This window comes from Otolemur garnettii, unplaced genomic scaffold, assembly GCF_000181295.1.
Source record: "Otolemur garnettii isolate 467f Iridium unplaced genomic scaffold, OtoGar3 scaffold00119, whole genome shotgun sequence".
Lineage (NCBI taxonomy): Eukaryota > Metazoa > Chordata > Mammalia > Primates > Galagidae > Otolemur > Otolemur garnettii.
Genome location: NW_003852514.1, coordinates 3419903 through 3443888, shown reverse-complemented (window position 1 = coordinate 3443888; position 23986 = coordinate 3419903). Strand labels below are relative to the sequence as shown.

The window sequence follows — 23986 nt, the reverse complement described above, 5'->3', positions numbered from 1 at the left end:
TATATTTTAATGCTCTGTTGTTTAGTGTTTTGGATAAAAGTGTTGCCTTTCTTTTAAATTTATTTATTTCATTTTTATTTTTTTACTTTTGTAGAGATAGAATCTCATTATGTTGCCCAGGCTGGGCCTGAACTCGTGGCCTCAAGTAGTCCTCCGGTCCTGGCTTCCCCAAATGCTGAGATTACAGGCACAAGCCAATGTGCCAGGCATTGATTATCTTTTTACCAAAAGGAAAAACTACAATTCTTGTGACTCTTTTAAATCATCTTGTCATGAAGTTGAGTTTGTTTAATATCAAGATTACTATCACTAGTACTATATTCATCTGTTGTTTTTCTTTTTAACAGTTCTCTGTAATCTTGTTTTTAATGACTTCCCTATGAGTATTTATCACTATCTGAGAGATTTGGCCTTAAGATGGGTAGGTTTGGGTCATTGATTTTGAATGTGAATTTTTGTGGGCCCTCACAGTTCTTGCCTTATGTATATACGTGTGTGCCTGAATCTGAGTGTCTGTGTGTCTTGACATATTTTCCTAATTTTTACCTTGGTCAGTTTTAAAGTAAAAATACTGTTTAACATTAGGGCATTTTCCAATACATTGATTAAACATGTAATTAAATGCATAATTTTATAATGGAAAAATAAATATCACCCCTTGCCCCACCGAAGTACACACACATTATTTTTTGAGACAATTTATAATGTTAAAATTTTCTTTCCGTGTTAATTATACTGCTGCCACGTCTTGTGGTTCTTGACGAGGAAGAGCCATGCTATTGGCTTCCTAAGGATACTTCTATATTTTGTTTCTTTTTTTTTTCCCCCGTTGGAATTTTTTTAATGATGACAAATATAGTTAGGCCTTTTACATGAAGTTCAAGTCTGGTTTATACCAAGAACATTTGATTTCTCTATGATTTGATTCTCCTCTTTCTTTTTTCTACCTTCTTTTGGGACGCACCTGGGTTGTACTCTGCACCTTGATCTGAGCTGATCTGATCTGACTTCCCTGGTCTCCCGTCAGTCCCCAGTGCCTCCCGGTAGCTTTTTTCCTGCCTGTATGTGTGCATGTGCGCATTTAAACCCACTTCTTGGACAGCTCAGCCTTCAACCTACATTCTGCTTCTCCACCTGAGTGCTTGTCTACTTATTTTTTTTGTAGGCGTCACGGCTGCTTTTATGTGAGAATAGCAAACAGATATTTCTCATTTTGCTCTGATTGGTTTTTACAATTTTTTGTAAATTTCTTATTTACAAGCTCTGCTTTTTTAGGGTCTTATCAGTCCTTTCCCTTTTCCTCAGCAAGAAAAGAATGTTCTTGGGCCTCACGTGATGTTCTTGGCAACTATCTGTATGCAAGGTGTGCGAATATAATCCTATTTGGTGTTGGCAAACTTCCCATCTCAAATCACAAAATATTTTTAGTTTTCTTTTTTTTTAATAGTTTTTTTCTGATTTTACAGTATTCTTAGAGTTTTGAATTAAAATACATTCATATAGTTAAAACACCAGGGAGTCATAAAGCTGTATTGAACTGTCTTTTTTTTTTTTATCTCAAATCTGCCTAATTCTCACCTCACTCCACAAATTAATTGTCCTTAATTTCTGTGTCCTTTTGGAATTCCCTAATGGATACACTCACATAGTATACGTTTTTATTCTCCATCCCCTTTATAAGATACAGAGTTCTTGCTGTGCTTCCTATGTGTGACACTATACACGGAAGAGAGTGCTTAGCTCAGTCTGAACTGGTTTCTGTGATTGGCAGGCATTCGACCCTGTGGGACTGAGGTGGGATATTCCCTTTGCCTGTGTGGCTGAGAAATCATCATTGGCTTGCCTCTCGTTGATGCCATATGTCATGTTGTGGGTCCCTGGCTGTGTAGCTCAGACCGACACTAGGAGTGAGGCATAGTCCTTGCTGCCCACCGTGTGCTGGAGACACTCCCTTTTTTCTTGTTCTCTAGGGTTGGGAGACTCAGTGTGCTCCTGAAACCGAGAATAGACAGGATATGCTTAGAAACTTGAGTGGCAGTTTGGCGTCTTAAGTGTATGGTCATTCATTCCCTCCATTGAACAGAAGATAGACCAATTTGGGTGTTGTCTAGCTTTGGGTGCCTGAGTATGTGCAGCCCCCCATTTACTCTAAGTGTGTGTAGTAGATGGTTCTTCACCACAGAGAGTTTTGGAAGCAGGATCTAGCGTTCTAGGAAAGGAAGGGGTTGATGAGGATGGGAAGAACCACTCTGGATAACTTTACATTTGTTGTGGTTTATGGGAAGGAAGTGTTTGCTGAATTTTGTGGTTAGTACAGTCCAAGTAACCCAGAACTAGTGAAACACAATAATACCAATCAAAGCATTTTTCTGTCTATGTGAACATTTATGAGTTCTGGCTCAGAACTGGTCCAAAGGGCCACATTACGTGATTGCTTAATGCTTAACGTGCGGTAGTCTTTGGTTGGAGTTTTTAGTGCTGTGATTCTGCATATAACAATAAAGATGGGCATTTTAGGTCACTGTCATGTGTCCCCATGTTAATCCAGATAGTTACTTTTTTTCCATAATAGTTTTTGCCGTCTGAAATTATATACATGTCAAAATACATTTTTTTTTTTTTTTGAGACAGAGTCTCACTCTATCACCCTGGGTAGAGTGCAATGGTATCATAGCTCACAGCAACCTCAAACTCTTGGGCTTAAGCATTCCACCCATGTTGGCCTCCCAGAGTGCTAGGACTTCAGGCATGAACCGCCCAGCCCAGTCAAAATGCATTTACTGATAGTAACTTCATAGCATGCAGAAATGTCCCATGGAAAGTGAAGAAAATGGTGTGCTACCCTCTCTTCAAGAAGAAACTCCACTCATCTAGGAATGATCTATTTTTCATATTAAGTAAACGTCTAACTTCTCAAGTAATTTGATACTAAGTGTAGAAAACTTTGGTTACACTTGAAGAAGATTGGAATCCTCAGGCCCCTTGCAGTCCACAGAGGCTAAAAAGCCACAAGGGAAAAAAATACAGGAAAGTAAACGGGACATTGGAATAAATTGGTGTGAAAAATAATACTTTTAGCAGAAGAGAAAGAGGCAGCACAATTGAAGATGTTAGTTTGTATTTACTCCGTAGCTATACTTAAGAAAAAGTGCTTTGTTGATGTCCAAAGTTGATGAATAATTTGGTGAGTAATGTAGAGGTGAAAATATCCATAGCCTGAGCATTAAGTTGGCTGTGGAGTGTAATTTGTGCTGAACCAATATTATGTTAACACCATTCAGAGTCTCTGCCAATAAAATTAAGTACTCTATTGAAATGCTGTAATTCATTATTTTACTTTCTTGCTAAGGGTAATGCATTTTGTACTTCACAGTCTGATGAGCGGCGTTGAAAGTTAGAAATGAAATATATTTTTAAGGCATTAAAGAAGGGAACAATCATATAACTGATGGCCGTGGATGAGGGCCCGTTAATGAATGCTTAATTACCACTTGGTTTGACTTAGCCCATGTCCTGCCACAGCGGGAAGCAGTCGGTTGCAGCAAACCTTGGGCATCCTTTGAATGGTTTTCACAGGCTTTTCTGGACACTCCAGATAAGAAGTAGTAAAAGAGCTTTTTTTCTTTAATAATGTATAAAGAAAATACAGGGCTCTGTGTCACATGCTTGGAATTTGAGCCTATGGTGTGAATACCTCAGAAGAGGTGCCATATATTGATTACTTCAGCCATCTCGGTTTACTTATAAAATAAATGAAGTCAGCTCTGGGCTCCTCTGAGTCCCTAATGACTCTTTCCATCAGTTACTGCCTCTTTCCAGGCATTACCCTCGAATGACCTGGCGGGGCCAGCTTAATGACAATATCTGAATAAGAAGGAATTCCTGGTCTTGGCCCCTCACAAAAATAAAATAAAATAAAATAATTTTTTATAACTTTCAGAAAGTGTGTATAGCAGGCATTTAGGAGATGTCCTCTGCCCTAGAGCATAAGGCTCCCCGATGCTCTAAAAAGTAAGAAAACATCAATGTTAGAGTTACACTGTGATGGTCTTTTTAGTGCGTGTAAGTGGGTGAACAGCCCAGCTCCAGCTACGGTGAAACATGAGGAAACAGGTCATTAGATCGCATTATGTATTCATGCTGGTCCACCCCATCCTGGTTCCTGAGCACCTGCTGTGTAGAAGCCACAGTGGAGGCTGGTGGGGTACCAGGATGGACGAGATGCAGTCCCTCCACTAGGGAAGCCGTCAAAGCCAGGCTCGTGCAAAACAAGCCCCACTAGGGTGCAAAGCAGAAGGTACCATTTGGGCAGTTTTGATGTTCAGGAGCTTTAGGACACGTGAGCCCTGCCTTCTTTCTTTTTCAATGTATGTTCCTTTCTATGCTTTCTTTACTCATATGACCCCAAAGAGCAATAGTGGTTCAGACAGTCTGTGATCTGGAATGATCGTTGGCTTCTGCTGGAATTGCCAATAGCGTTCACTTCAATAAAATGTGAACATTGAAAAACTCCTGAGTCCCAGGCAAGCCTAGTGTAAAAATGTCAGCCTGCAAAGTTGGCAAAGTCCAGCTACCACATAGTGGCTTTAAGGATGTTGTAAAATTCTTTCCATAAATAATGTTAAAGGAAGAAAAAAAAAAGCTGAACTTTTGAAAATGTCAAGGTTTTTTTTTAATCTGTCTTTCAACAAATCATCAAGGATGCATCAAGGATGTCCTGGGAGATGGCACCTTAAACTTAGATTATATCATGTATGGACACCTTGGGGCAGGGAGGGAGGGGGAACTAAACTCCTATTTAAAAACTCCAATCTTTTATATAGCCATAAAAGGAAAATGGTGAACGCCTACACCACATAGGACTGAGATTAGGGAATCTCTCTCTCAGCAGCTTTTCCATATGAAGAAATAAAAGTCCCAGTTCTTCTGCCCATTGTTTTATGGCCACGTGGACTTGCTCAGGAAATCAAGGACGGATTGTAAAACACTGCATTCACAGAGCTCAGTTTGGCTTTACCACACTTGCCACATACAGATGCATCAAATCAAATCAGAACAAGATGTGATCTTACTGAGAAAGAATCCTTATAATATCACGTTACCTCCCCCTGAAAACTCCCCCAAGCATGCATGAAATCCAGAAAACCTTAAGTAGAATAGTGAAGAAAGCCTTCAAGGCTGAAAAGCAAGCTGCATTTACCTTCCTTGTTTCATATTATATATACATATTACAATTATGTCAGCGATTAAAGGCATTGTCATGCTGCATTCTGAACTGTTTTTGTGTTTAGGATTAGATAACCCTCCTTCTTACCCCCTCGGATTCCTTTTATGTCCTGAGGGCAAATCCTTTCTCTTGGGTCAGGAATGTAATAAGGTAGGTTTTCCTCTCTCTGGGATATTGTGTCTGTCTCACTGTGTTTAAATTGATTCAGAAAGCTCTTCAGAGCAAAATACAGTATTTTCTTTGTATATGAGCCAGCGGTTGACTAACCCATGGGGAATTCTCTGTGTTGAGCATTTTAAAGGCACAGGTTGGGTATGTTTGAACTGGTGGTGCTGATAGAGGACCACTGGGGAAGTGAGTGGATGGACTCTGGCTCCAGATGAGAGGCCTTTTCTCTCCCGCGGTCGTGAGCGTGAGGGGGGGAAAAAGAAATCATTGTTCTAACAAATAATTTTTCAATGATAAAATAAGGAAAATTACCAACCTCATTTTAATAACAATGGTTTAAGATAAAAATAAAGAAAAATTATAGTGTATATAAATGTATGTATATATAATTTAAAAACAGCCACTAAAAATGAATTTAGTCAAAATATCAGTTTTCTCTTCATCAGATGTATGAAGTGTTAACACATCTCCCCTCAGAGCTGAGCCATAGGCTCTGGGATCCAAAGGCAGAAAATTTACCATTTATACTAAAAGGAAATTTCTCTTAGATTTGGTATCTCCTTCCAGACCACCAGTTATCAGAGGTCAAAGCCACTGCTACCCAAGGATAACTAATTTAACCCTTATAAGGTTGGTTTTCATTATTTTCCAGAGTCTCGGATCTTGATAAGTGATCAGAGTTAAGCAATACACTGTGTATGTGTGAGAGTTTGTGGGGGGGTCCATGTCGTTCCCTCGCTCCTTCCCTTTCTTCCTTCCTGTCTTCTTTTCTTCCCTTTTTGTGCATATTCTATAGCACTTAATTAAAAGGAATCTAGGAAACATTCTCTTCTGGTAAGCCCTTTGACTTTTTACTTCTGACAAATGAGCAGACTCGTTCTTGATCTTGAATTTATCTCGTGTTTTTCTCAGTTCCATCTTTGTAGTAGGTGGAAAGTTTAGCCCTGAATTCTGTTAACTATTCCAAGAATGCATGGCGCACTCTGAGGGGAGTTTCTGAGCCTCTCTGATCATTTGAAAATCCCTCCTGTGGAAGGTGAGGCATGGGCAGCACTGGGCCAACTGGAAAGCTGTTCCACAGGCAGGCTGGGCAGAAGAGCTGGCGTGAGCAGAGGGACAGTGTGTGCAGCCTACATGCCAGGTCACTGGAAATAGAGGAGAGAAGCAGGGATGAGTGCTATCCACCATGTGCCCCTGCACAACGGTCCACATACCCTCTGGGTGTCAAGCACCTGGACACCCACAGCCCAGAACCATGGTGCCCATCTTGACTCTTGGCCAAGCAAGATATTCTCTTGATATTTGTGTTACTATTGTGTTACCTGACTAATAACATACACAGACATAATTTTCCATGTAAATTAGATGAAATAACAAATGGTACACTTTTACTTTAAATATCCCAGTGACAAAATTTGGACCAAACATAGAGTTTCAATTAGCTTTACTCTGGTTTAGTTTGCAGGCACGTTCATTATTTAGTCCCTGAAGAGTGTTGAAATGCATAAACTTTTAACCAGTTGTGGTATTATAACCACACTATATTAATATTCTGTTCATATGCAATGTGGAGACCATTATGAAAGTTACGTATATCTTGGAGGCATATGCTTGAGGTGTCAAATGAAAGATTCAAATGAAACTTTTAAAAACCTGAATGATTATGCAATATATACTAGCCAAATATTCCCAAGAAAATGTGCTTATAAAAATAAGTTTTATGGAATCAAGCTCCAAATTAAAAACATATTTGGGGGAATAAATTAGCACTTCTTGAGGAATGAAATTCTTACTTTGGTGGGGAGGTAAAAGACAAAGAAAAAAATGCAAAAATGGCTCAAATTCAAGAAAAGTCATTCTCCCCCAGGAGTGATTTCACCATGGAAATAATGATGCTTACCACAAGACAGGCTGTTTTCCCAGTTCTCTTTTGGAAGCACCACAAATCATTTTGTACACACCCACCCTTATTGGCTCATTCCTGCTCCTATGGGCTTATTTATTTATTTATTTTCAATTGCCAAGTTTAAACCTGTGTTTCTAGGTAAAGTGGCTTTTTAATTTGTTTCTCCAATGGAAACTCTGCAGGACCAGCCTTACTTCCTTGTTTCTGTCTCCTTAAACATTTTAGTCATGGTAGGGGGCAAAATTTCTATTACATTAATGAGATTTCAACAAGCAGATTAAAGAGGAAATATGCCCTTCAGTCTGCTACTTAACAGCATTGCATTGAGAAGAAATCTCTGTATAAACTGCCCACAAAAACAATAGCCAGGGGGCCAAATTCCTGTGAGATTGAGTGTAGCTTAATCACAAGGATACCCCGGTCTTGTTTTCCTCTCTCCTTCATCTGATGCTTTATTGAATTATTTCAAGAGAAACCTAGTGTAAAAACTCAGATAATTTGCCTTCTACAGCCTGGGGGACATAATACTGAAAGTTAGGATTAGCATTTAAATGCCAGAGCCCTCACCTCCCAAATTATGTGAACATCCATCCTTAAGGTGGGCAAAAATAAATTTTAGAATTGTTTTTATGTATAATGAATAAGAATCAAGATAACTCTGAATTATCATTACTGACTGCAAACATCAGTCTATAATTTGTATATAAAAGGAGGTTCTTCTTGGTGAACCCTGAAGGTATCTGTGGTGCTGAGGTTTATCAGATTATCGGGACTACTGCGGTCACAGGAAACTACTTCCATTTCCTGTGGTTTCTGATTCTCCAAGCACGCACTCAGGCAGGGAGCAGATGAGGAGTATATTGGGCCTGGGACCACATTGCCTCCAAACTTGTTATTTCCAATAACACATTTCTCCAGCAAGTGTTTGTTGAGTCTCTACTGTAATACTATAAGCTAGACTTTGTTCTAGGCACTCGGGATAGACACATTATTGAACAAAACTGATAAACATCTCTGCCTGCATGGAATTCACATTCTAGTGGAGCAGCAGACATGTAACAAACAATCTCGGTCAGTAAATTACTGCGTGTTAGGAGTGATCAGGGCCACAGGCATAATGAAGGGAGAGCAGCAGGGCAGGGGTGTGGAGCATTCAGGGACACGAGGTGGGACTGTACATGGTGTGATGGGTCTCACCAAGGAGGTGACTTTTGAAGGACATGTAGGAGGTCACATAATTTGGTCTCAGTGACTCCATCCTAGATGTGACCCTGCATCTCCAGCTGCGACATCCCTGTTACGCAGCCCCCGGGGGGCATTTTCCTGAAAGGCCCTGCCTCTGCTCTTCTCCCGTGTCTCATGGGCAGTCAGGCGCACCCCCTGGTCTGCATGGTCATCTTCTTCCCTTTCATCTCACCTGTTTTCTTGCTGGGCACTCAGTCACGTGGTCAGCTCACTGCTGGTGACCACCCACCCTGTGTTCTGAGATGTGAGAATTGTCTGTCTTCTCCAGCCCTGCAGACCTCCTCAACTCAAGGCTATTATGCACGACTGAATTTTGCAGACAACCTGGGAGAAACCAAGAAGGTTCAAAACAGCTTAAAAATCAAGTGCTGTTGGTTTGTCTCCACAATTCTATAATTCCCTTGCCTCTTCCCGTAGAGGAACCCCCAATGAGCCATTGTTCCCTTCTGAAGCTCCTGCCCTCCGCCATACTGCTAGATGTGTTCTCTCTCTTCTGTCGGATCCCCAGAAACCTACAGGAACTAGGAGGCGACCACTGGCAAAGAACTGGGGTCCTCCATGCACACCAACACGTGGTGTGCCCCACCCTCGTCTTCCGTCTCCTTCTTCCCCTCTCCTGTATTTCCTGTCTTTGTTTCCTTATTTCCTTAAAACACTGGTCTCCCTTTTGTTTCCAATTTCTGTCCCTCTTCATCCTCTGTACAACCTCCATGGGTCCGAGCTTTTGTAATTTGACTTTGTGAAATTTTTAAAATAAGTGCTTTTGAGGTTATCAAAGACAGTGTGGGGTGGGGAAGGGGCCTCACTCCTCCCTCAGCTGCAGTCTTTCTTAGATTCTCAAATCCTTACACCCAGGCTCATCTTCTCCACCGGATCTCTCTGCAGAGACGTCTGGAGCACCCCACACACACTAGGTCAGGGCCCCAGCAGAAACATCATCTCCCCCAAATCTCTTTACCCTCCAGTGCTGTTATTTTCTCAGATTTTTTTCAAGCTGGAAACTTCGGCATCACCTATCATTCCCCACTGTAAGTCATCATCCAAAAATGATTGCACAGTGTCTCTCAGAACTAGTCTCTTCTCTCCATCCTGTGGCTACGCTTGTGGCCGCAGCTCTCTCAGGCAAGCAGATCCCTACATGGGTCAGTTCCTCCGTGACATTACTGGAGTCACACCACCCCTCCCAGCGTCTCTGCAGCTGCCCTGCCCTGGTTCTCTGTATCTCCTCCTCTTTCAATGTACACTTTTCTCCGTCAGGTTCCTCCGCTCCCCCTGCAGCCAGCCCACTCCCCCTGCTTGTGAAGCTTCCCTCCTTCCCTCCTTTAGTGCCTGTGGCATTTTATGTTGAGTCTTTATTTCCCATTCACCCCATTTACATCCTCATCTTCTTGGGCAATGTCTGTGTCTTACTCTTGTTTTGCCCACCGTATACAAATCACTTAGTCCCTATCGCTTAATGTCTGGGCCTATGTTCTTTGTATAAACTCCATGCCTTCTAACACAAGAGAGAGAGAAAATTACAATCCAGATATCAAGCAGTTAGCACTTACTTACATTGTGCAGGAAATTTTGGATTTATACATGTGGATACACTGGCCTGAAGGATTAAGATGTTTTAGAGGGGTGCTGCTCACTAGGGTGGCTTTGGAGTAAGTGAAGAGTTGACTGAAAAATGGTAGAGTTAATACTCCTACGTGGTAGAAGACTTGGGGAAGCAGACATAATCTATCCAAAGGCTTCCTTTCCATCTTGGTTTGGTAAGGCAAACCTGGAAACGCCCGGGCAGGGGCCCTGCTGGTTCTCTATGATGTGGGGGACAGGTAGGGAGGAAGAGCAGCTAACTGGTACTTGCAAAGCAAAGGTATCTGTGAATTGAAGGATAATTTTCAGGCACTGTTCCTTTCTGCATTCCTACAGGCAACCCTGGATGAAGTCCAGGGGACAAGTCTTGGTCCGTCCTGCCCCGTCAGTGTTTAGCACATTCACTGGCATATCCTAAATAAGCTTTGAGTGAATAGTGAATGAATGAGTCAGCTCAGCCGAGACGGTGGGCACGTTTCCAAATAGATAATTTTCCTTACTGGCATGCCTCCTTCTTTTGAGTAGTTCTTGATATTTTCCTGTGCTTCTGAGATCAGTAGTCATCACCCCTACACACACACACACACACACACACACACACTTGCCTTAATCTCTTTTTAACTACTGAAGGAAGGTTCTCCCAGCACTTCTCATGCAAGTCCCTCCCTTAGTGACATGATGGGTAGAAAACCGTTAGGAAAAACTGTTAGGGAGGGTTCGTGGCCATGGATGTGCTTTGGATTGTGGCTGGGTCCCAGAATAACTTCTCTACTGTGTGTCTTCAAAAGAGTCCATTAAAACAAATTCTTGACTTTTCTCCAGATATTAAAAATGTGCTATCCAAACCTATTTGAAATCCAAATATATTTCATGGTGTGTGTTATTATTTTAACGGACACTTTAGTCACCAAACTTATGGTGTCAGTAGGCAAGTTCAAGGGCTGTTAGACTGCTCAGAATCTAACTGCAGTAATACGGAGGGAGCCGGGCTGCTTTCACAGGGAAGTGAAGACAGAAACTCCCTGTTTAACGTGAGGTCTCACTTTCCATTCGCATTTATTTATTTTATTCTCAAATTTTCAGTTTTCTCATAATCACACTATATGTTTAGATCCTTTATAAAGAGCAATAGCTGTATGGCTCAGGCTCCCTGTGGGTTGCTAAGATCATAAAAATTAGGAAGTAAAGGCTAACATTTCATGTATGAGATAATGGTACTCTTGGCTTCTTGCATTTCAAACAAGAAACATTTATATCTACCTTTGTAATCAGAGAGATTTTAAGAAATGAGTGTGTCCTATCCTTAGGGCTAGTCATGGGTGTGTGTGTGTGTAGTATGGAGCACCCTAAAATTAAAATTTCAGAAGTATGCTATTATAAATATTACTATACCTATCCAACCTACCTTCCGAAGTTTTATAACAAAGTAACCACTATTTTGACAACAGGTTGAAAAGCTTAACTGCTGTTAATATAAAGAGAAACTAGCCATTAGCTTACTTTTCTGTTCCTGGCAGAAATCCACAGGTGGGAAGATTTTAATGCTCTGGGACACAGTCTGGCTTCTGGAATCTTTGCCTTGAGGATATATGCAGTTGCTGTGGATGGTAAAGCTTTCAAGATATGCAGGATTCCTGAGAATGATCCATACCCAGGAGTGACAAATTCATTTGGTCCTTTTGAGAGATTGCATTTCACAGCAGCATTCCTGGTGCAGGTGGCCTGGCTGCTCTGCTCAGTGTAGGGACCAGTGAGGAGCAGGAAGGGGATGTTTAACTGCACCCTCTTTGGGGCCAGAGCTCAAATCAGAAACCTTGATGCTTTGTGTTCGTTGGCTATGTTCATTACTAAGAGAAAATCAGAAAGTGCCTTTTTGGAGATCGGTTTTCCAAGTGATTTCATTCGTGCTTATTAATTAAAGTTATCTTGCCTATCTGGATTTGGTATCCTTTTTCTTCTTATTTCTAGAATGACTACTGCTAAACCCTTACTTGCTCTTTCTAGTTGGTAATTAAGCCCCTAATCAACTTGCCTAAGGGCAGTTTCCTGGTTTTTGTTATTTGGGCTGAAACAGAGTTGATTCTTAAAAGGGTATGATAAAAAATTAAGTGTGCCAAGGAACTTTAAAAAACTATGTAAGCAGTCTTAGGATGTTTGGAGAGTTTGATGAAGTCACTGTATACCTCTATGTAAAACCACAATGGGGTATAAATATCGGCCCCTCCACAAAAGAAACTCTGAGAAGTTCTTTAACAAAAGTCAGCTTATTAAACTGTAAGAGAAGAGTTATGTTTTCATTTGAGTAAAATAACTTAGAATTCAGAGAACAAAACTGAAGGAGAACTTGGTTTCTGCAAAGAATTAGATGCTTAGTCCATCCTTGCTGCAATGACAAAATCCTTTAGACTAGGTAATTTCTAAATAATACAAGTGTATTTCTCACAGTTCTAAAAGCTGGGAAGTTCAAGATCAAGGCAGCAGATTGGATGTCCAGTGAAGGCTTGGCTCTCTGCTTCATAGATGGAACCTCCTGCTGTGTGGCACACAGGCCAACAGGCTTCCTCCAGCCCTTTCATAAGGTCACTGATCCCCTTCCTGAGGGCTCCCCCTCTTGTCTTAATTACCTCCTTAAGGCCCCATGTCTTAATGCTGGCAGTTAAGTTTCAACATATGAATTTTGAGGGAGACACATTTAGACCATAGCTGGACCCTTAACACACTGTCAAGAATAAGGATATTTTCTTCTTATATAAATAATATATAATATATAAATAATACTAACCAGACTCCATTACCAAGTATACTCTTGTGGGGGCTTCAGAGGGGTTTAACCTCTTTATTGAGATTCGATTCATATACTGCATAATTCACCCATTTAGAATGTGTGATTCAGGATGTTTTGATACAGTAGAATGTCTGTAAGGCGACTATCCAGGGCACTGTGACAAACTGGTCAATGTACGGTGGTGGTCAACATAAGGAACTAGGCCAGTGGTTCTCAACCTTCCTAGTGCTGTGGCCCTTTAATACAGTTCCTGTGGGTCATGACCCACAGGTTGAGAACCGCTGAACTAGGCCTATTGTCCTGATATGTGCATGTCTGGTCTGTGAAAATGAGGTCAACCTAAGGAGGTGGTCAACTTTGGAGGTTCTATGGTCTATTCACAGTCATGCAGTCATCACCACAATTTTACATTTTCAGCACTCCATAAAGAAACCCCATACCCTTGAGCTATCATTCCCAATTTATCCATTCACCTCCAGTTGTAGGCAACCATTAATCTGATTTTTTTCTGTATGATTTCCCTATTCTGTACATTCATATAAGTGGAATCATATAACGTTTGTCCTTTTTTGGCTGCCTTTCATTTAGCATGTTACCAGGGTTCCTCCATGCTGTGACATGTATCTGTACATCATTCCTTTTTATAACACTCTTGTGTTTTTAAATGTGAATGCTGATGGCATTCCCCTGCAGTGAAATATACGTCCAGTTTTCCTTGGTGATGTTTTGGGAGGTCACGATGTAGGGATCATATTTTAAGCTAATTTCTGTTTTCTAAATCCAACATTGTAAAGTTATTTGTTCAGTCTTTGTTCAGATAAAACATTTACCTTGTTAAAGAATATTTACCTTACTAAAGAACTTTGCCTTTTTTATACATAAGAAAAAATAATTTTTTTTTTTTTTTTTAGAGACAGAGTCTCACTTTATTGCCCTTGGTAGAATGCTGTGGCATCACACAGCTCACAGCAACCTCCAACTCTTGAGCTTAGGAGATTTTCTTGGCTCAGCCTTCCAAGCAGCTGGGATCATAGGCACCTGCTACAACGCCCGGCTATTTTTTTGTTGCAGTTTGGCTGGGGCTGGGTTTGAACCTGCCACCCTCTGTATATGGGGCCAGCACCCTACCCAGTGAGCCACACCCAAGAGAAAATAATTTTTATTATTTAATTATTGATTCATTTATCGATTGATTGATTTTAGAGATAAGATCTCACTGTTTCCAGGGCTAGAGTGCAGTGCCATGATGTCATTATAGCTGACTGCAACCTCAGACTCCTGGGCTCTATCAATCCTCCTGCCTCAGCCTCCTGACTAGCTGGGACTATAGCTACTTTTTGGTAGAAGTGGAGTCTCACTTTTGCTTAGGCTGGTCTCGTACACTTATCTCAGGTAATCTTCCTGCCTAGGTCTCCCAGAGTGCTGGGATTATAGACATGAGCCACTACACCTGGCCAAAATAATTTTTTTAATGTTTTATTTTTACAGATTTAGGGAGTACACGTTCAGTTTTGTGGGACAAGTGGTGAATTCTGGGCTCTCACTGCAGCCATCACCCAAATGATGTGCACTGTATCCATTAAGCAATTGTCCTCATCTCTCGCTCCTCTTTACCTCCCACCCTCTGAGTCTCCAGGGTCTTTCATCTCACACGCCGTGTCTACGGGTACCCATTATTTAGCTTCCATGTGTGTGTACTTGAATTTCTGTTTCTGAGTTATTTCACTTAAGATGGTGGCCTCCTATTCCATCTGTGGTGCTATAAAAAAAAGATTCTCTTTTTTGGGGGATGAGTAGTAGTCCATTGTGTATACATACCATATTTTGTTTATCCAGTCATCTGTTGGTTGACAGTTAGGTTGATTCCATATCTTTGCTATTATGAATTGTGCTGTGATAAACATGGATGTGTAGGGATCTTTGTGATATATTGATTTCTTTTCCTTTGGGTAGAAATTCAGTAGTGGTATTTCTGGGTCGTATGGTAGATCTATTTTTAATTCTTTGAGAAATCTCTGTCCTGGTTTCCACAGAGTTTGCTCTAATTTACATTCCTTCCTACAGTGTAAGTGTTCCTTTTTCTCCCATCCTCACTAACATTTGTTAAATAATTTTGTTATATATTTGTACCTATAAATAGGATTCACATAACTATTAGAGGGACTCTGTGTATTTATTCCTTTCAATGAGGAAGTGTATTTTTGTTTTTTATTTCACCCTAATTATTAATATTCACAAGTCAGAAATAGGAGATTGCTTTAATTTTATCGATAAAATGCTGTTTTGTATCCAAAATCTTAGGTCCTTTTGATGTTGTCCTATATAATTTTATAGTTATGTCAGAAAAGTGAAAGATGCCTGTAATTTTTATTAACCAGCTTGAATAGAAGCAGTCATTTTGTGAAGTCTTGAGCAGACCCCTCCCACAGCACAGCTGTTACAGGTTTTTAAATAATCTGTTAGGAAGATTGATGGGTGCCACCAAAACAATTTAAATTATTTTATTTATCTAAAATTAAGGTGCATATAGAGATATAAAGCCTATGTCAGTCCTGATAGTCTGTGAGTCATGCTTTTTTTTCAATTTCTGCCAAGCAGAGCCTTTTGGGAATCCAATTACAAGGTATCCATAATGTAATCCTTGTCATGACAGTTGTAAAACTTTTCAAAAAGTGTTATGTTTATCAAATAATACACAAAACAAGAAGGAATAGGCCTTATTTCAGATGGAAAGTTTGAGAGATTCTTACAGAGAGTTTTTTCCAGGCAAATCATTTTGATCTTTCTTATAAATAAATTTTAATGTACATTAAGTTTTAATAGATTCTAAAGCATTATTCCTTTTCTTCCTTTTCAGAAGTATCTCTGGACTACTTGGTAAAGAGATAGTAGTAACAGGCTTATATAAAAGTCAGGAAGCAAATTGAAAATTGAGCTGTCTTCAAATTGTTTATTTCTTTATGTGCCACCTTATGCCAAGATAGACGAAGGCTTTCTGTTAAGCTTTCCCTCAGCAAATCCATAAAAATTTCAGATTACTGAACCCTGTTAACTGTATTAATTAACTTAAGCCTCATTTATGAGCTGACCTGGTAGCAATGTGTAAAGATTTGATATTTCTCATTTGACATTCTGACATGGAAGTATTTCAGTTTGGTTTTCTTCCTTTTCAAAATATAGTCATGGCATCAAAAGGTAATATATTTGGGCATCAAGATGGAGAAATGTAGCAAAGACGTGAATCGGCTACAGCAGAGGGCACAGCAGGCAGCCCCGCCGTCAGCCAGGGACTCACCCCTGGACCTGAGGAACTGCGAGCCTGTGATGCAGTTGCATTTTCCTGGGTGTTCATATAGGGAACAGTCTACCCCTGAGCAAGAGCGAGACCCGTCTCTACTCAAAATGGGAAAAACTAGCCAGCTGTCATGGCAGGCACCTGTAGTCCCAGCTACTCAGGAGGCCGAGGCAAGAGGATAGTGTGAACCCTGGAGTTTGAGGTTGCTGTGAGCTAGGACTCCCTGTCACTCTACCCAGGCACAGAGTGAGACTCTGTCTCAAAAAAAAAAAAAGAAAGAGCCTGTCTTTTCTTTTCTATTAAGGCCATACTGTGTGTGCAGGTTGGTGTTCATGAGAGAAGAGAGAGCATATATATTTGAAAACCACCGCCAGGTATGTTGCTTTTACATGTACCCCGTGCTGTGATAACAACTTGGCAAAGTACTTTGTAGGCATCTTTTAAGTTGGTGAAACAGTTGTGTGGGATTTGAGAAATATTATATCCTGACAGAAGGCTGATGTGCAATGTACATGCCTTGGGGAGGGGGTGCTACGTCAGTTGGGGGGCTGAGCAATTTTTTATTTTGCTTTTTGGTTGTTGTCATTGCATTTCCTAACTTCACTGTTTTCCGATGTGCTTAATGGTAATGTAATATTTTCATTACAGCAGTGGAAGGAGTTTACCTTTTGACATTAAGAAGCTTGCTGATTTAAAAAGCGGACAGACTGGAGGCAACCAGTGTCCTTTGATTAGTCTAGTGACCTCAGGCAGAGTTGGACGGGGTGCAGATCTTTCTCATGCATGCATCTGAGCCACCACGTAGCATCTGCTCTGAAGAAGTCACTTAGAATGAAGGATGTTTACTGATCCAGAGAACTGTGCTTTCTGAGTGGGAATTGGGGAGAGTCCGGCTGTGAGAGAGGACACAGAAAGAGAGCAGAAGTGGATTTCCCAGCTTCGTGAACCGCTTGAATGGCAGCTTTATTTGGAGAGCTGAGAGCATTCTGTGGCCGTGGACTGCGTGCATCTGTTTCATCTGGAGGGTTAGGAACAGACCCAGGGAAAACTGCCTGCTCTGAGCTAATGGTGAAATAACAAAGTGGGAAGAAAGGACCCTGATTAGCTCAGTGAAGTCCATTGTGGGCTTCCATTTTGCCACAAGTGAAAGAAAAACTTCACTTTCCTTTTTTTCTTTTTTCCCCTGTAGCTTGCCAAGCCCCTTTGGTGGACATCCAGGGCTAGGCTTCCCAAAGAGAATTCCTTAATAGACAGAAGCACCTAACTTTCTGCTTCCCTGACTGCCAAGCCAATTGGTGATTTCTCCCACCTTCCTGTGGTCCTTTCAGGCCTGAGAGGCCCAGAAGAGACAAGAATACTGGCCCTTGGTTCATTTTGCTATAGACATGATCACAATTGAGAAATCACTTTGTTTACGGTGGGTTAGGTCAGCTCCCTGTACCCGGGGGCAATTGTTTACAGTCCCAATTAGAAAACTGAAGACACGAACTCACCAGGAAGGCTTTCTGGAAAATTGCTTGGTCTGGGTGTCCGAGTTCAGAGTGGCTGTGTTGAGGGAGTCGGCGTACGGCGTCGTAATTTACACCATCTATCTCTTTCTGACTTGGGGGCCTCTGGCAAATTGCATGTCTACGTGTTGGATTAGTTTGGAATTTAATCATGCATTATTTTCCCTCCAATTAAATTATTTATATATTTGATTAACGTTTTCACTGCTGGGAAGTCAAATTTTCAATGAAACTACAAACAAATGCATGCCCATTGAATTTCAAGCCAGCTTCACATGAGATCAGTTCATCTGTTGAGAGAGTTCACCGTGTATTTCTTTTCTTATCTACTTTGGGTTTCGATGAGAAAAAGAATGCGTATGTTTTCAACCCAGTCTGGGAAAACGATGCAGACAGTGGCATGTGCCTGGCCTATCTCCTGCCTTCACTGGCTGGTTTTTGTAGCTCAGGGTCCATCCTCCTGCCTCGCCTTTTCTCTGGCACTAAAACACACCTTCTAACTTTACTTTCTCAGGCTTTAGAGCTAACCTGACAGGTGCTGGCACAAGGCAACATTTTATGAGGGAGCACTCTGAGGCCCATGGACCATATCCAGCTCCTTGTTTTTGTAAATTTTTTTTTGTTGTTTGTTTTTTGAGACAGAGTCTTATTACATCGCCCTTGGTAGAGTGCCGTGTCATCACAGCTCACAGCAACCTGAGGCTCAAGTGATTCTCTTGCCTCAGCTTCCCAAGTAGCTGGAACTATAGGCAGCCACCATAATGCCTGGCTATTTTTTGGTTGTAGTTGTCATTGTTGTTTAGCTGGCCTAGGCTGGATTTGAACCTGCCAGCCTGGGTGTATGTGGCTGGTGCCACGCTACTAAGAATGTTATTGTTGTTGTTGTTTGAGACAGAGTCTCATTTTGTCACCCTCAGTAGAGTGTGGCAGCATCACAGCCCATAGCAACTTCAAACTCTTGGGCTCAAGTGATTCTCTTTCCTCAGCCTCCCAAGTAGCTGGGACTATAGGCGCCTGCCCCAAATCCTGTCTTATTTTTAGAGATGAGGTCTCACTCTGACTCAGGCTGGTCTTGAACTCGTGAGATCAGGGCAGTTCACCCACCTGGGCCATAATAATTGATGACCTCCTCTGTGCGGCATTTGGGCTGTAAAGAAGAGCAAGATAACTTGGTCCTCACCCTGCCGGGCCGTAGAAAACTGTGATCACAATGCAAGTTCGAACTCAAAGAGCAGTTACAGAAAATTAGCAATACATAATTAGCTGGGACTCAGATCTAGGGGACTTGGGGCGGAAGGTGAATATTCACTTTCTGGAGAGAAGTTTCTTTAACTGTCCAGTGCAAGTTCCTCCCTGCCTGCCCCATGTGGGGACAGCATCTGGTGCTTATGCTTGTGGGTTGGCGCAGGACTCCCGCGGCTCAGATTCCCACTTACTGTCCCAGAGGCAAAGGGCAGGAAAGCTGAGCAGGTCTAAATAGGAAATGATGATGACTTTTCCTGTCACTGCCCTCCTGCGCTCCTCTCCTCGTAGGGCAGATCCCTCAACTCCAGTGTAGGCAGAGTGCAACTTCAGTTACTTTGTGTCCAGTTTAGAACCTTCTTTCCATGTTGCCAGCGAGGCAGGCTGCCTGCCTGCCTGCAGGACCTAGCAGGCTGTTGGCGTGTCCTCTGTCACCTGAGGATCCAGGTGTGCCTCCAGGAGGCCTCTGCCTCTAAACCTTGGGTCTGGCTCCTCCAGTGTGTTGGGCAGGACAGGAGGGGAAGAGAAAGAGTCTGAGAGGCTCTTACTTCACTGGCCACTGTGGGCGCCTCCCCAGGGAGCTCCCCTGAGTGGCACAATTTTGCCCCCATGGCCTCTTCCCCCAGGGCAGACATAGAAAACAAGGCCTGACTTTTTTGTAGGGCTCTCTCTAGGGGCACCCCCACGTCCTCAGGCTGCAGACCTGACCCAGCTTGCTGCTTTGTAGACGGGCCTGGCAGCCGGCCCAGCCCCATTTACCTCACTAGTATGCGCTTGACCCGTGAAAAGCAGATGCCTGCTCACCATTCCCGCAGTGGCAGTGCCCGGGGTCTGCTGCACTGGTGTGGCCACGTCCCTCCTGCTGTGTGTGAGCCGCTTCCTGTTCCTCGGGGGCCCCGCACTCTGCTCTCCCTCAGTGCCACGTGTCCACGGTGGCCTTCCTTCCCTGCGCACAGGCGAAGGACCCCTCTCCCCCACTCCTCCAGGTCCTGCTGAAAAGGCTGCTCCATGGGAGAAGCCGACCCTCATCCCCACTGCTCCATGCTGATGTAGTGCCCTCCTGTTGTATGTTTTTATAAAACCCTGTTATTTCCCTTCACGATGCTTATCGCAGGTATAATTGTATAGTAATTTAAGTCATTATCTGTTTTCCTCCAGTAGACTGTAATTTCCTTGGGGCAGGAATCATGCCTGCCGTGTTCCCCAGCACAGGGCTGGTGTGAGTAGCGCCCAGCACATCCTTGTGAAAGCCTCAGAGAGAAAAGAAATGCTGTGACCCATGTATTCCTTTTGTTCCACCCAGCAAAGAGGGTTCCACGTAGATGCCTTTTCAATCCCTTTGCAGGCTTGATAGTGTATTATTTCAAAATTAACGAACCACTTTAAATTATCATTGTTTAGGGAGCAGGTAAAATGAAGTTGCATTAAGATAAACAAAAGCATGCAGTATAATGTCTTTTGCCCAGTGAAAGCTTAGTTCACCGCATGATTCAAATCAGTTCAGCAAACGTTTGCCAAGGCCCAGGATACTGTCGGTCGCTGAGAATTTGTAAAGATGTGGGTCTGTCCCTGAGGAATGGGCTTAGCTCACGTCCTAGTTCAGTTTCCCAGTTTCAGATTTTCCTCCCCCCGCCCTTTATTCCTCCCTTTTTCTCTCTTCATCACTCCCTGCTTTCTTTTCCTTCTTGCTTCCTTTCTTCCATGTGTATTAATCCGACAACCCAAGCTTATTCCCAATAACTTGGAAAACTGACCCAATAGCAATCTGTAGGACACAGTTCTATGTGATCACTTATGGTTTTTGCTGGAAAGGAGCATTCATAGGCCCCCTCTGTTTCATGTGGCTTAGTTTCCCAGGCTGGGCTTTGGCATACATTTGGAAAACCCTGGGTAATACACATGGGCTATGGAGGTAGCTGGAAGGTACTGGAAGGATGAATTTAAAGACTACATCTTGCTCCCTTCCCAGCACCTCTGTTCTTTCCCCAACCGTGTGTGCATCATTGTAACTTTTCAGAAATGGTCACACAGAAGGCATTTGGCTTTTGATGGGAAACCACCTCTGTTTGTCACAGAGTTGCTCTACCGCTGTGTACAGGAGTGACTGTGCTGGTTACTTTGCTCCTTTCAAAGCTTCTGACAGTATCTGTCTATGTGCCACTTGTGTGCCATCAGGTGCCATTGACTTCTGTTCATCACGTTTTCTGGAAGCTCCCTAGTGTAGGAGATGGAATAATAATTTTTCTCTGCCCTCATCCAGTTTAAACTCCAGGAACAGCACCAAAATAGCAATTTTTTAAAATAAAACTTTATTTTTTCCCCCCTAAAACTGTGGGCCACCTAGTGGAGTAACTGGGAAAGGGCCTCTCTGAGGACAGAATTTTCCCTGCAGGCCCGAGACCACGGCCTTTGCGAGTCAGAGCCATTGTGGGAAAGTAACTAAAGGTTGTGTCACCAGCAGACAGGGTATGGAAACACTGGGAGTGTTCTCTCTTCCTAAGCAAATTTTTTAATGCTTATATTTCCACGTATAACTCAGAAAGTGCTTACAAAAGCCTTAAATTAAGGCAAATAAAATGCAGCATCACCATCAGAATAAAAACCAATAGCATCAACCTGGGATACAAATGTTCTCAAGAGTCTGTCACTGGACATTTCCGTAATGTGCTCATTTTACTGAGATTGGTCTTAGTTTGACTCTGAGTTAAGGATCTCTTTCTCTGGTCCTGCGGTAGTTTTCTCATGTCTTCCAATTACAGAGTGTTGGACATATTAATACAAGAAACTAGATTCAAGAAAATGATTCTAAAACTTGGAATTGGTGAGGAATTCAGGGAGTTTCATTTTTAATTTTAAAACCTGATCAATAGAAATTTTTATTTTTGAGACAGAGTCTCACTATGTCACCCTTGGTAGAGTGCTGTGGCATCATAGCTCACAGCAACCTTGAACTCTTGGACTTAAGTAATTCTTTTGCCTCAGCCTCTGAATTAGCTGGGACTACAGGCACCTGCCACAACACCCAGCTGTTTTTTTGTTGTAGTTGTCATTGCTGTTTAGCAGGCCCAGGAGGGGTTCAGATCAGCCAGCCTCATTGTATGTGGCTGGCGCCCTAGTTACTGAGCTGCGGGTGCCAAGCCCTGATCAATAGAATTTTAGAACTGGGAAAGCCCATAGCAATTTATGAGTCTGTACTTTATTTTGCATGTGAAGGAAACTAAGGCCCTCCCTGAGGGACCCCGTCATGTGTGGATGATCACAGTCCTCTTCACCATCTAACTCATTTCTCTCTGATTCTTAGGAAGAAATCTTACTGCACCTGAACTAAAGTTTCATTTGAAAGCATTTTTTTTTTTTTGAGACAGAGTCTCACTACATCGCCCTCAGTAGAGTGCCATGGCGTCACAGCTCACAGCAACCTCAAACTCTTGGGCTTAAGCAATTATCTTGCCTCAACCTCCCAAGTAGCTGGGACTACAGGTGCCTGCCACAACGCCAGCTTTCTTTGTTGTAGTTGTTGTTGTTTAGCAGGCCTGGGCTGAGTTCAAACCCACCAGCCTGGCACATGTAGCCAGTACCCTGACTGCTGAGCTATGGGCACTGAGCCTGAAAGCACTTTTGGTTTTTTTATCCCTCCTTGCAGAATGGTACATGTGTGTGCGTGTCTCTGTTTGTGTTCCCTTTTTGAAGTGTGAGCCAAGGCACCAACCTAAGGCCAAGCACATGTGAGAGCTGAGAGCATCTCTCTGCAGCTGCCTGGTCTTGACCTTTGGCAGAGGAGAAATAGCTGAGGCTCAGGGAGGTCAGGAGCCGCTGACCCCATCGCACACATAGCTGGCTGCAAAACCAGACCTGAGCTCTGCTTTTCAGCCGCTCTGGGTGCTACAGTACTGCTGTCCGCGGCGCCACGCCCCCGCCCCACAATGTCACTCCTGCTGGGTAGGAAGCATGTGTGTATAGTTCACCGAGAGTAAATCTGCTGGAGAAGTGCCCTGACTTGATACAGAGAATCTGTAACAGGGTAAAGCACTTTGTGTCATCTTCAGGACTCCATGGAGGCGTTTTTAATACTTCCTTCTGTCGCCTTCAGAAATGAGGAAGACATTTCCATTTGATTTCTCTCTCTTTTCCCAAACGCCAGCATATAAATAATGACCACATTCATGGAGAGAAGAAGGAGTTTGTGTGCCGGTGGCTGGATTGCTCAAGAGAGCAGAAACCCTTCAAAGCCCAGTATATGCTGGTCGTGCACATGAGGAGACACACGGGCGAGAAGCCTCACAAATGCACTGTGAGTACAGAAGGGTGGGGCGGGCTTGGGGTCGATTTGGCGTGTCCTCTCTCCTGAGCAGCTCCTTCCTTATAGTCTAAAGAGCAGCTCTACATACTGACAACTCCAGCCGTGGGGAGGCGTGGTTGGGAGGTGGGAGAAGTGGGCTGGAGTTTTATCCAGAGATGTTAGACAGCGCAGCTCTGCAGGGTGTGGGGAGCAGCCAGCACTGAGAACTGGGACAAGGCCTCATCACTCACTCAGCACAAAGGATCAAGGTGCCAGGGACTCAGTAGGCGAAGGGAGGTGCCAGCAGCCTCCAACTTACAGAGTTGATCCTTATCTCCATACCTGATCTTAAAGTCCCTCCTTGCTGTCCTCATCAGTCCCCATGGGTATGATAGGCCTATGGCATGGCTGGGCCTGCTGCGGGGCTAAGCATTTTCCCACTGCAGTGCCCACCAGGTGCCCTGCTCATCTCTGGTTCTTTACATCTTAAAGGCCCTTTACAGACATGATCAAATTCCAAGTCTTTGTGTGGACACAAGGCCATATTAATGAACTTGGTGCTGAATCTGAAATCAGTGGGAATTCAAGGAGATCAACAAGCAGATAATAAAACCCATTGTCCATGTTGAGTGGTCTATTTAAAAAAAAAAAAAACTTAAGGACTTTCACTGGCACTGAAAATGCTTTATGTTGAACTGCATCAAGCCACATCTGAATCCCATAAAGGCAGAGTTTACTGGACTTTTTGTT

At 42.7% G+C, this 23986-nt stretch overlaps 1 protein-coding gene across 2 annotated transcripts in view; it reads left to right on the top strand.

The window, feature by feature from the left end:
* Positions 1–23986, top strand: part of GLI3 (GLI family zinc finger 3) — a 259436-nt gene that overhangs the window by 221974 nt on the left and 13476 nt on the right. For both annotated transcript variants that reach the window (XM_012809964.1, XM_003797546.3), the window contains exon 10: positions 23099–23248. In XM_012809964.1, coding sequence (XP_012665418.1) covers positions 23099–23248 — 150 coding nt within the window. The remainder of the gene's footprint in view (positions 1–23098; positions 23249–23986) is intronic.